Source organism: Engraulis encrasicolus, chromosome 12 (genome assembly GCF_034702125.1).
Source record: "Engraulis encrasicolus isolate BLACKSEA-1 chromosome 12, IST_EnEncr_1.0, whole genome shotgun sequence".
NCBI classification, from domain to species: domain Eukaryota; kingdom Metazoa; phylum Chordata; class Actinopteri; order Clupeiformes; family Engraulidae; genus Engraulis; species Engraulis encrasicolus.
The window spans coordinates 48,524,608-48,537,448 of record NC_085868.1 but is presented as its reverse complement, the minus strand read 5'-3'; the positions used below and the strand labels follow the sequence as shown (position 1 = coordinate 48,537,448).

The 12,841-nt window shown below is 42.0% G+C and overlaps 2 protein-coding genes across 2 annotated transcripts; one reads left to right on the top strand and one right to left on the bottom strand.

The window, feature by feature from the left end:
• Positions 1-1,373: 1,373 nt before the first annotated feature.
• LOC134459574 (immunoglobulin kappa light chain-like) lies at positions 1,374-3,764 on the top strand. Its single transcript, XM_063211931.1, has 3 exons — positions 1,374-1,515; positions 1,997-2,140; positions 3,475-3,764. Exons 1-3 carry the CDS (start codon positions 1,374-1,376, stop codon positions 3,762-3,764), a joined length of 576 nt encoding a protein of 191 aa, XP_063068001.1.
• Positions 3,765-5,899: 2,135 nt separating this feature from the next.
• Positions 5,900-9,784, bottom strand: LOC134459573 (zinc finger BED domain-containing protein 5-like). The gene is made up of 10 exons (XM_063211930.1): positions 9,720-9,784; positions 9,232-9,531; positions 8,849-9,101; positions 8,418-8,743; positions 8,206-8,290; positions 7,686-7,820; positions 7,255-7,412; positions 7,047-7,155; positions 6,706-6,949; positions 5,900-6,377 (listed from the first exon to the last, which is right to left on the bottom strand). The coding sequence occupies exons 1-10, from the start codon at positions 9,771-9,773 to the stop codon at positions 5,900-5,902; spliced, it is 2,142 nt and encodes a 713-aa protein (XP_063068000.1). The 5' UTR covers positions 9,774-9,784.
• Between the last annotated feature and the right edge of the window lie 3,057 nt (positions 9,785-12,841).

The following is a 12,841-nucleotide window of genomic DNA, read 5'->3' as shown; positions in this document are numbered from 1 at the left end:
TGCAGCTGGACCCTTCTCGGTATTTCTCCTCTCCTTTCCTTAAATGTTTCTGCAGCAATCTCTTCCTTCCTCTGTCTTAATTAGCCTGTCAATTTATGTCATCTTAAAAAAACCACTGTGTGCACTGCCACATTTGATTTGGAACTGCACAGCACAGTACGAATTACACGGGGTGTTGGGGATAAAGTCAGCGACCATGTACCTTCGGTTCCATGAAAGGTGTTATATAAAACTATATACAACTTGGAGGAGAATTCAAACCAAGTTCAGTTGTATTTTCTTGTTCAGCTCTTCCCGAGATCTTGACACAGTTTAGAACCTGGTAGTTACATCTTTCACCAGAAAAGCAGCCAGTGGTACATGCAAAATCACATAGCATCACCTCCTGGTTTCACTACCTAAATTGGTAATTCAGGTTTCATTCCTCTTTCTCCAGCCACCAAGCTGCTTTTAGACAATAGTCTGAAATTTCTCTGCCATTGGGGCCTTCATTATTCCTTCATGTCACCATTTTACTTAATACAGGAGGAAGCCAAAGACAGAAGCTTTGATTGTGTCCACTTCACAACATTCACCACAGCTGGAGAGGATGGGACTATTGTTGGGTGTTACAATTTAACATATGAACATTGAACTGCCTTTTTGTGGAATGCGCTACAAATAAACCTGCATGGTCTTGCCTAATATTACTGATCTCTGTTCACTGTAAGTCCTGGTAAAGCTGTCCAAATACTATGTTGCCAATGTAGAATGAACAGAGCAATTAGTAATGAGGTTGAGCTCATGGTCTCATGACATCCCTCTACACCCCCCCACCCCCAACCCAACCAACCCCCGCACCTGCAGTGTCTGCTGCTGACACTCTGCCAGCGTGTTTTCTGACTGAGGGAGGTTTTTGTACGGCTCTCTATCACTGTGCGAACTCTGCAACACTGCTACGGGAATCATGGCGACTCATACAGTGATAATCTCCAGCATCTTCACTCAGGACTCCACTGATGGTCAAACTGTAGTCATTCCCAGATCCACTGCCACTGAATCTAGCAGGAATACCAGACTGGAGGCTGTTCACATAGTAGATGAGGAGTTTGGGTTTCTCCCCAGGCTTCTGCTGGTACCAGGAGATACATTTGTTTGGACTACAGTCCCAGTAAACACTTCCAGCCCGTTTGCAGTTGATTGTGACTGTGCCTCCTGGACTGGTGGATATCGCTGGAGACTGAGTGATAGTCACTTGTCCAACAGAACCTGGAGAAGAGAAGAAAGAAGCATTGACAACATGCAGCTTATAAATGAATATGTGAAAATTGCATGTTGTACTTCACAGCATATATCCCTTTATGTACATATATCACTATATCCTTGTACCTTGAATGAGGAAGAGGAGACTGCTGAAGAAGAGTGGGATCAACATCATTGCTGCTGTAGGTGCTGCTGTCTCAGTTGGAGCCTTCAGCTGTGCCAAGAGCATTTATGGGAACCCAACATGCGCTGCAGATGCACACAGCTCTCCATGTAAATCACCTTCATGCACTCACACACTGCTCAACACTCTGTGGGCACTCTAGAACATTCTGATTCAATAAAATGGCATATTCTAGAAAACATGACCGAGACTGAAACACTGTTTTCTATAAAAGCAGGTTTCAAGATCTGAAGTGTTGAAATCGATATGATTTTGACTTAGTGAGGATTCATAACAAGATTGTTTTTTTTCTGAATGATGGAGAGGGAGCAGTTTGTAGCAATGGTGGAAAACACCATGATTGGAAGCTGATGTTGACTTTGTAATGATGAGATAGAAACAATAGTCACACAGGGCCAATGTCAATATCATTCCCATCACCTGCAATGTGGCTGTAAAATTCATGACTTAATGAAGACACAAGCAACATGAACATCAAAATGCTTAGCATGGCTACTGTATTTGAGTTATCTTTATGCTTTTGTGAATCGTTTGAACCACCTTAACAGCAGTTATTGATATTCTACACAGCATCCACATTCAACAGCTGCTTATTGCAACCTCCCTTTCACCAATGGTCATTCAAGCGTGAGGAGGTTTTTGTACAGCCTCTCAATGAGCTTGTTTCACTGTGGTACACGTTTGGTAGAGGCACCAGACTGGATGTTGTTGGCAGTAAGTAATCTCATAATACTCATTTAATAAAATCTGTCAAAATCTGTCTGTGTTGTTTTATTAGACTTTTTCACTCGGAAGACTTTTCTTTCTGTATTATGCTGTATTCATGTTAGGCCTACTTTCTTTCTGATGAAGACATGTAGGGACTACAGTTCTTATTAGTGCATAACAATGAAGACATGTAGGGAATACAGTTCTCATTAGTGCATAACAATGAAGACATGTAGGGAATACAGTTCTCATTAGTGCATAACAATGAAGACATGTAGGGACTACAGTTCTTATTAGTGCATAACAAGCCACAGGCTTTTACACAGTAAAACGTGTTAACATGGGCCTGCAGTAACTCTATTTCAGACAATATTTGGACCCATCAAAAAATAGTGAATTCTATTGAACATTGTGTAAATATTAACAGCTGTAGTTGAAATTCTGCTTACCTGCTTTGACTCTCCAGTCTCCACAGTGTTACTCTCTCTGGATTTATAGGCCTACATTTACCCTGAAATATTGACACCCTATTTTTTACTGTGTACCACTAAATATGTATAGAGATGGATTAGTGTTTTTAGATTCAATCAGTTGGTGTGAGTTTTTTGTGGGCGCAGCTGTAGTTTGGTGTACAGAGAGGCACCATATTTAACGTGCAGACTGCCTTTTTTGTTTGCTTGCATTAGTACCAAATCTAGGCTACTTTTGTTCATGGCTGAGGCTATTTTCAAACTGAATGAAATGCTTGGAAAAAAAATGTAAACATTTTGGCTATGTATGTACGCATCGGTATGCATTTAATTCAGATTTTGTGTAGTCGCTCTACATGCTCTTTTAATATTTGGCAATTGCATCGTGAAACATCAGTAGGGTATCTTGTTGTGGATGTGACATATAGGTCAAGATCGCTCAAAAAATGCATCAGTCTGTAATCAATTCAACACAACATTGTTTAAATCTACTGCTAAGGATGAGTTTATGTGAAAAAAACTGCAATTATGTAAGAATACATTTGAAGAGCTCTTGTTCAAAACAATTTATATCCATTATCAAAAATTATGGGTTTTTAAAATTCTTTTTCTTTGTTAATATTGTTGAAATCAGAGTTTAATTGTTTAAGGGTTTAAATGGCTTTTATAAAGTTTTGAGAAGAAAACAAAACCTAAAAGGGCTGGATAATATGGCTATGAATTATACAATTTTATTTATTACTGCATATCATTATCCTTTTTTCCTTCAACAAATAGATTTGTACTACCAGGCAGCTGTTATCTCTGTTCATAAACAAACCCGAAACCCAAATCTCATGTTAACCCCTGTCATGCCTTGCTTTACTTTAGCCACCAGGCAGCCCAGTGTGACGGTGCTGCCTCCCTCCAGAGAGGAGCTGTCCAGTGGGGGCTCTGCCACACTGCTGTGCCTGGCTGACAAGGGCTTCCCCTCAGACTGGAGCCTGAGCTGGAAGGTGGATGGCAGCAGTAGGAGTGGAGTGGCCAGTGCTGGGCTCATGAAGGACGGTGTGTACAGCTGGAGCAGCAGCCTGACCCTCACTGATGCTGAGTGGAGAGGAGCCACCTCAGTGGTGTGTGAGGCCAGCCCAATATGGCCCAGCTGCGTCTTGTCCAGCTAATACCGCTACGCCTATTCCTCCTTACTAGACCGCCCTCACAGTAACGCCCCTTTGGCTGTTCAAGTCAGTGACATGCTGCCGAATGACAACACAAGCGCAGCGCGGGACTTATTAAGCGCATACGACTTCATTGCGAGCGTCGACGTTGCGCAACGGACGTCAGCGAGAACTTGTTGTCACGATGTGGGTGTTATTAAATACAGCGCATTTAAAGTCGGCCACAAATATGAACGAGACGATGAGCTCGCACCGGTTTGCTCTACTAACACACCACGTGTGAGGAGTGGGGGGACAGGCAGTGAGGAGGAGCTGAAGTGGGGACCTGCGCAAACTTGTGTAGAGGTGTGAGACAAGACCCATATACACACGTGAGTGAGTTGTTGACCAACCAGTTCATGGGCGCGTGACCTCGGAGGCAGTCCGCCGACGAGCGCCGACGAGCGTTGAAGGGGATAAGCAACTGCAGAGGTTGCACGATCTGACTGCAGCCGCATTCATCCCGCGATAGTTTTACACCATGTGACATGTCACCTCGTCAACGCAACGTCGACGAAATTTCGAAGTTTGACAGGAAATCTAACCGTCATGCAGCATTTTCCATCCAGGGTGCATTGCTGTCTAAATGCGCATGCATGCGTTAACACATCTCGATCGCACCTAGTAAAACGACTGGATGGATTTCGCTGCAGCGATCACTCAACTGTCGGTAAGATTTCGAATAAAATGCATGAATATACATAATGGTTACTTTACGAGTTGACTTTCAGTCGGAGGGCGAACATTTACCTCGGCCCACCAACTAGCGGTTTTGGCTAATGATTTTTAGCTTCAAGGCAAGATAACAGGCTGCCCTTCGTAAGTTTGTTTCAGATGTTGTGTGTGTATTTGTCATAATGTACAGTAATAAGTTATGGACAGACATACAGTAGTTTCTTCCTGTGCTGCGTTGTGCACGTCTGTTTCATCATCTGAGCTATCAGTTGTGTTTCTTTGAAGCAAAGATGTATAGAATAGCACTGAAAGTCGGAGGTGTCATATTTGTTCAACCTGGTGTTAAACGTAATTTCAATTCTTGACCAGTGCATGTAAAGAAATTGTAAATAAAACCGACTTGATGTAGTAGTGCTAAAAATAAACCTTTATATTTTCTCTTAGTGAACTTCTCAAAATATATGGGCTACAATGTAGATACTACTTGGGATGGGTTTATCGTTACCTATTGTTTCTGATGGGGCGTTAATTGGTGTGGCACCCGGAACTCTTCCTCACTTCAAGAAGATTGGCAAGGGGTAAGCTGTGTTTTTTTCCCTCCGTGTTACAAACTATTTAATGATGTTTCTGTACTTTAATTTCTCTGTTATTTTATTGATCTTTGATGGGAAGATATTCTGTTACGTTTGTGTTGATATTTTCGTTGTAATTTTCGCTCAAAGTATGAATTAGAAGGGTTGCCAACTTTTTCAAAAACCTTGGAGTGAGATTTCAGCGGGTCGGCAAATATTTTTGGGCGGGGGGTCTGGGGGTCCTCCCCCATAACATTTCACATTTCTTAGATGCAATTTCATGTGTTTTAGTCAATAATGCGTCCAGCTTGTTGCTGTGCCGAGCGCCGGACAATGCATTGAAAAGACTGACGGTCTACCCTAAAGACAGACGTCTGGCCACCCTAGGTTCACGACACACATCTCAGAAGTTGTTCCACAGTACAGATAAATATATATCTGTGTAGATATGATGTAGACACATGTATACATTTTATGAATATGCAATAGTGTAGAGTGTGGGGCCTTCCTCTAGAATTTTGTGCATTTCTTAAATGCAATTTCTTCCATTCTAGTCGATTTTAGGGTGACTAGTTAGACATGTAAAATCCTAAATCCACATCTCATTCATAACCTACATCCTCAGCTGCCCTTCAAAAGACAATGTTGTTTAACAGAGAGAAACTAGTCTAGGCTGGTTCAACAAATTTCAAGGCAAAGGTGAGATGGTATATGAAGATTTTTAATTTTTTTTCCATGCCAGTCATAGATCAATTCATATATTCAATTAATAACTTAATATATACAATATAATATATTACACAGATAGACAGACAGACACACACCACCCAGAAGATATCAGTGTGTGCATATTTAATCATCACATCGTAAAGAACTGTTATAGCGGGTTGTAGCAGACTTTGAGTCTTTCACTATCTGAGCCGGGGGCTCATACTTGTAGCACGGCTCTAGGTCGTTCATTTTTATGCGCATAATGGAAGAGAGGGTACCATCGAGTGAAAGCCTATTTCTTGTGTCGGTCTTGTTAAGACCAACAACAGAGAAGACGCGTTCAGCGTCAGCGTTGGAATGTGGCATACAAAGGATTAGTTTGGCAACCTTTGCCAATCTTGGAAATCGGAGGGTTCCACTTATCTGGCTCTTGATGGTACTAAGATGGCCCCAGATCCTATCCATCCGATGATACTCCGAATCCTCACTCTCTCTCACAACGGCGCTTCTCCAGATTGCCTCAGGGATGTCGGTCTTCTCCAGCATCTGGTACTCCAGGTACTCATCGCTTAAACGGTCCTGTTCCCTAGGGCCCTCACATGGTAGGAGATGGTTGAACCTACATAGAACAGAACAGAATGGAATAGAATAGAACAGAACAGAGCGCCTTGATGATTATGTAAGTACAAATAGACTATACATAAACATTGTGCAAATCCCACTGGAGTGATAGACACATGACAGTAACAGATTTGAGATTAAATTGGCTAGCAGTCATAGAGATGACTTCAGCAATACTAGAGCAAATAAGAATGAACAGATTAACTGACTTGATAGGATAGTGCAAATATGACAGTTCATAGAAAACATGGCATTAACAGTACAAAGATGACAGTTTTCAGTGCTCAGACAATTCATCCTCCGATATAATAACAACAAATAAATACCTCTCAGTAAAGTACTGCACGCACTCCACAGACACATCCATCTTCTGATTGAAGTCCACGAACTTGGAGTTACGTAGTACTTCATCATTCAGGGGTAGCTTGGCCCGGGCATACTCCACGGATCGTCGGAAGAAGTTTCTTGCTCCTCCGTGAAACTTTTTGACAGCCTCAGGGGACACACAACCATCTTCAACCAGTCTGTTTAACGTGCATCTGGTTGTGAAGCCAATGCCAAGCTGTGAATCTAGGGGTATCACAAAATTCAAAAGGGTCATTCCAGGAGACAGACATAGAATTCAGGAAACTGTCCCCATTAGTAAAACTTCTGCCCTCATACTGACCTGGCAGTTGGTTGTCCTCATTTAGGATGTCCACTCCGTTCACATCAACTTCTTTGAAAGACCCTGGCTTCAAGAATTTGGACATCAGTTTCCTGATGTAGAACCTGATCTTAAGTACAAAAACAAAACAAAAAAAATGATATTGCAAATGCTATGTACCATGCAATAATTGTAATCTTAACCACTTGCAACATTGCATGTAACATACTTGGTCATGAAGAAGGTAGATGCAGGGGTCTTGTCGCTGGAACAGAAGGTTAAACTGAGTAAAGATGATCAACGCCGACTGATAAAACAGCAAATGGATTTCAGTCATAGGATCCAAAAACAGCTGTTGCAGGCGGACACATCTCGCTTGTTTCTCATCTGGAAGTACCAATACAGGCAAAAGCAAAAACACCAACGGAAAAAAATCAGTTACCAGTAAAGATTAATGACATGGAATATTAATAAAAATGTATTTAGGGTACTTCAACAATTCTAATCAGACAAAATCATAGGATAGAAAACTTTTGCATTCATGCATATCTGTTCCAAATAGTGATAAAAAGGTGTGAATCTTGTGCTTTAGAAGCTACAATCAGACTGAAAATGCTTTACAGCGTGTATAATGAATTAATGCACTAGGTCAGTACTTACTGCAGCTTCCAAAATAGCTGCGGAGTGCAGCGTACAGACGTAGAATACGCATCACCACGCTCTCCAGACTCAGCCATCTAATGCTCACATGGAGCAGCACCTCCATGTAGGTAGCGTCACAGAACTCGCAAAACTCTAAAATGATAATTGAAATATTGATATAACGTTCCACATTTCATTTTTATCTACAGAAAGTCATTGGTTGTACTCAGGGCTCTAAATTAACACCTGCCAAATGGCCAAATGTTGGTGAAAATTCAGTTTGACTGGTAGAAAAGAAAACTTTCTAGCCACTTTTAACCCATTAGTGAGTGTGTGTTTGGCTGGTAACATCTACTAGCCATTTTGGCTGGTGAGGAAAAAAGTTAATTCAGAGCCCTGGTTGTTCTACATCAGGTGTCAATTTCACAACTCTATTACCCCTTACATTTGGGCTGGGAACTTAAATTATCTTTTTGGCTTCTTATTAGCAAGAATTTCTAAAATGTAGTTAAAAAGTACAGTCAGGTGGCTGAGTTACCATTAAGTTTGTTCTTTCGCTTGGTGCTGCTCCTGAACCAATGCCCTATGTCAACTGCCATCTCTTCAATGTCGAACCCAGTGATCTATTTTTAAGACAAACATTAACACAGGTCACTTTATTCAGATGTCTGTCACGTACTTGTACATATTACACTTTGGAGTACATTTTTACTTTACATGTCTGTCATTTCAAGAAATTTCACCAATTACCTCTTCGTACACTGCACCAGCAGCAGATGCGTTGTTGTGGACAATATGGCACGGGCATCCCAGAATGAACATGGCTGGATTCTCCTTCAAAGCCCTAGTCTTGATTGAGTTCCTACCTCCAAGATTGACAGCGGCATTGTCCACTGACAGGGAGATGCAATTTGACCATGGAATTTTGTGCTTCTTTAACACAGAGTCAATTTTTTGGAAAATGGTCTCTGCGGTGCCACAGTGTTCCCCCTCTGTAACACCCATGTCCAGAAAGCGGTGGACCACACCATCCCGGCCAAAGGTCTTAATTGTGATGGGATTCATTTTCTCCATCCCTGAATTCACAAAAGAGTCATTAGTTAAGTCATTCATATTACATCTTCACAGCTAGTTGGAGATCACCCAGGTTATTCGCACTGGTACAAGAATTAAAATATCACCTGTATCATTGGACCCATCAGTAGAGAGGCTGAATGGCTTCTCCCTCAGGTGTGTCACCAACTCTGCTAACATGTAGGGACTCACTGCCCCGTTTATAATGGCAGCAGTCTTGGTCCTTGCTGATGCATACTTGCGGGCAATTTTTGAGTCGGGGAAACATTCCTTGAAAAGCGGGCTAAGATGGTCAGCAAAGGCTAATGGAATGTTGTGGTTCACCATTACCACCGCTACTTTAATCTCTGCCCTCCTTGTCTGCAAAATGAGAAACATTTAAGTGTTACCTTTCGTACAACACATACAGAATACATAATAAAAGAGTAATTTAGCACCTGCAGCTGAAATATGAGCCTATGTTTAGCACTTTTATGGGTTTTCCAATCACCTGCGCCTCAAGATTCAGCTCTTCCGTTCGTCGACAGAGGAAGCTATCTATCGACTTCGAACACTCTAGACTCCTTTCCTTCTTGGTATGTCCATCAGTGCGTATATGCCTTTGAATGTCTGACCTCCCCATATGGCTGCACTCCAACTCCCGCCTGCAGATGTCGCACCAGAAATGGTGCTGGGTGCTCCCAGGCTTTATAAAAGGCCACTCCATACTCCATTCCGCATTGAACTTGGTGCTGTATTTCGCTGCCCCTGTTCTGGCCCTTTTCTTTGCCCTGTCATCCTGATTAATAGTCTACATAAACAAATAGCATCCTCATTTCACATCAGTTATACACAACACAAGTAGCCAATTACTGGAGGTGAACATTGAAACATTGAGAAAGTAAAAGGCTAAGCGCAGCACCGGCACTGCCAATACACAACTCTGCAGAATATAGCCAGGTGCAACATCTTTGAAAAAAATATTTTAAATAAGTGTACCTCTGTGTTAGTCTCTCCTTCCTCAGTCTCATCTCCACCATGTCCAACTTCCATTCTGCAGCTGGCTGTTGCCTCTACCTAAGAGTGAGGATCAAGATAATATATGATGAGATAAAACTTTGTCTGTTACACATGACACAGAAAATTGTCTTTTGGTGTGGTTCCAGTCATTTTCACAGACATTAAACAAACATGACAAAACAAAACATCGTTATGAGACAAGAGAATACATTTAGAGGTGCTCCGATCACCATTTTTTGGGTCCGATCACCGATACCGATCACCAAAAATCTTTATCTGCCAATTACCGATCATTGCCGATCACAAAAATGATTTCCTATTTTTTTAATAGCCTATTAATTATCCTTATTGAATACCATTTCTGCCCATAAACCAATCAATCTTAATTTACACAATGTCTATTATTAGGCTATTATTATTATTATTATCTTTCAGACTAGTGTTGGTAATACAGTCTACAGTATTAATCAATGTATAAGTTATTGCATAGAATAACTTAACTATTTAAGATTGAATTGAAACTGAAACATTACATCAAATAGTCTTCCACATACGAGAAAAAAACAACCTGTCGCTTTAAATGAGCAGCCTCGTGAGGAGAGCCCCTCCCCTCTCTGTCACCGTCAACAGTTGCAGTGCTCCACTACCGTTCTGAATCTCTCTCTCAAGTTTTAACCACATCTGTCGCCGTTTGGTGTTTCAGCGACTATCAAACTAATCGACTGACTGCCAATTACAACTTTGAAAACAATAATTGACATGTTTGTGCTGACAACGTAAAGTTGTCGCGTGCTGACCAAGGCAACTACACAGGATAACATAACATGGCTCACTGGCGAGTACTCAATCGCAAATTACATTGTCACTCAGGTAAACGGCGCATGGATCGGAAAATCAGATCATTGTTGATGCAGATATGGTTATGAATGGTGGAAATGAAGGGGGGAATGGCGAAAAGTTATAGACAAGCAAAGATGCCTTCTTTTGGTGCAGTTGCAGCTGTGCAGAGCCAGCGCCTACATGCAGCGCCAGGTGTAAAGGCAAATGGTTGCGTGAGGAATTTAATATCTCTCGATCGTTTTTTTGATCGGCATGTTTTTCCGATCACCGATCAGGCTATTTTTGGCCATTATCGGCCGGTCATGATCGGCAGCCGAGCAATCGGAGCACCTCTAAATACATTAATTACACACACATTCACCACGGCAGGCACAGTTGCCAATAATACACACACAATTGAGAAAGACAATAAACTCTACCTCCTGATTAAAACGCTGCTCCTCTTCCCGCTGTTTGTCCGGCAGCGGCGCCCTTCTAAAATAATTCAGCAAACTCATCTGGAGAAGGCAAACGTTCATTTTCAGATAATATGTTATGTTTTGCCCGGAATAAATTATAATACCACTAACCACACACCGATTCATACGAGTTTTACAAAGGCATCACATCACCGCAGAATGGCTGGCTAGCTAGTCAGCCTCCGTCTTGTGTTAGTTAGCTATTTGGCTTTGACAACAACGTATTGGTGGTCCAGGACAGAATAAAGTAGTGAATTACACGATTATGATTTATGAATTAATCCCACTTCGTTATTCGGACATACAAACTATATATTGCCAGGAAGAGCTGAACCCCCCGCCTCCCCTTTTGCTTTTAACAGTCCGTTCTGGTGTGTTCCTCGGCAGTTTGTTAGCAACTTTCCTTGTCGCAGTGCAAGTAGTAGGTAACCAACTAGCTACTAAATTGCTAACTAGTTTAGCAAGGGAGCGCATCTACTGACTGAACAACACACATTCGCTTTGGTTTCTCGAACTAGCGTCTCAAAATGAATCATCACAACCAATTCCTCTCTGGTGGCGTCTATTATGTAGTTATTTGTTCAACTATAATGATGACAAACGTTGAAGTTGACCTTACCTTACTGATTTCGCGGCTCCTCAGAAGTGTCAAATTCTGTCCATCCACTCAGACTGAACTGGCCGCGCTCACTTGAATCGAATGGCACGCGCCATGTGTTGTTACAATGAATCTAATGCGCGTGCCATAGAGGATGGGTTACCAATCAGATTTCGCCTTGACAGACCGACGTCAATGACCAGCCGTTTCTCCTAATCAACAATCAGAGAGGGCTTAGACACTCTGCTGTAGTCCAATCATGAGTTTAAGCATTCGGAAATTATAGAACGACAGTGAAAAAAATCAACACAGAAAGAAAAAAATATCTAGCGTGAGATTTCTTTGTTAAGTGTGAGAACGTGACACTAAGTCTGAAAGAGTGAGTGTCACGGCAGATGCGTGAGAGTTGGTAACACTGATGTACATTAGCGCCATTAATGTCCGCGATCGTTATGAAGTTAACAGGTGCTAACGAGCCTATTGTGTCGCAGGAATGCCGTTCGCTTCGACCCCTTGCAGTGTGCCTCATTGTGTCCGCCCTGTCAGGTATGTGTTAATGTATGAAAGAGATCCCTGTGGTATTTTCGGTGATAAACATTGTGTTTTCTTTTGGTTTTAACTTTGTAAACTATACGATCTAAGTGCCTTGGTTTCTCTATTACACTGTAAACAGTAGCTTGTCTAGCTGCTGTAGTGTTCTCTCACTTCTGGAAGATTGGCAAGGGGAAAGCCGTTTGCTTCGACCCCAAAGAATCTGCTTGCAGTGTGCCTCATTGTGTCCGCCCTGTCTTGTTTCAGATTGGGAAGTAAATAAATGCTACTGGATCGAGGCCCCTCATCTCTCCTGCCTCTTCAATCATCCAAAGACTGTTTAGTCTGTTATTCTAATTTATTATATGGTTGTGACGTCATCTGTCGAATGCTCCATTCATTTCAACGGGGCTCCCCAACGTTCGGACGTCTGTTATTTTTCGATAACGGACGGGTTGGTCTATAACAGACCGCTATCAATGGCAACAAGACTTTTCACTGCTAAAGCGACTTTTCAACAAGACTCTAATCAGCTGCTGTGATAGACAGCACCCGTTGTCCTGGCTACGCTGTCAATGGCAACAAGACGTTCACTGCTAAAGCCACTGGCTTGTATACAAGTCAGTGGCTAAAGCGAATGTTTCATATCACTCCGCAGGGGGTCCCCGGGCTTT

Excerpts from the sequence above, each read along its gene's own strand:
- LOC134459574 (XM_063211931.1), top strand. The coding sequence starts at position 1,374 with ATGAGGAAGAGGAGACTGCTGAAGAAGAGTGGGATCAACATCATTGCT. Across the intron at positions 1,516-1,996 it reads AGATGCACACAGCTCTCCAT|CATCCACATTCAACAGCTGC; the intron begins GTAAATCACCTT and ends TATTCTACACAG. Across the intron at positions 2,141-3,474 it reads CAGACTGGATGTTGTTGGCA|CCACCAGGCAGCCCAGTGTG; the intron begins GTAAGTAATCTC and ends GCTTTACTTTAG.
- LOC134459573 (XM_063211930.1), bottom strand. The coding sequence starts at position 9,773 with ATGGAAGTTGGACATGGTGGAGATGAGACTGAGGAAGGAGAGACTAAC. Across the intron at positions 7,821-8,205 it reads GCGAAAGAACAAACTTAATG|AGTTTTGCGAGTTCTGTGAC; the intron begins GTAACTCAGCCA and ends TTATCATTTTAG. Across the intron at positions 7,413-7,685 it reads CAGCTATTTTGGAAGCTGCA|ATGAGAAACAAGCGAGATGT; the intron begins GTAAGTACTGAC and ends TGGTACTTCCAG.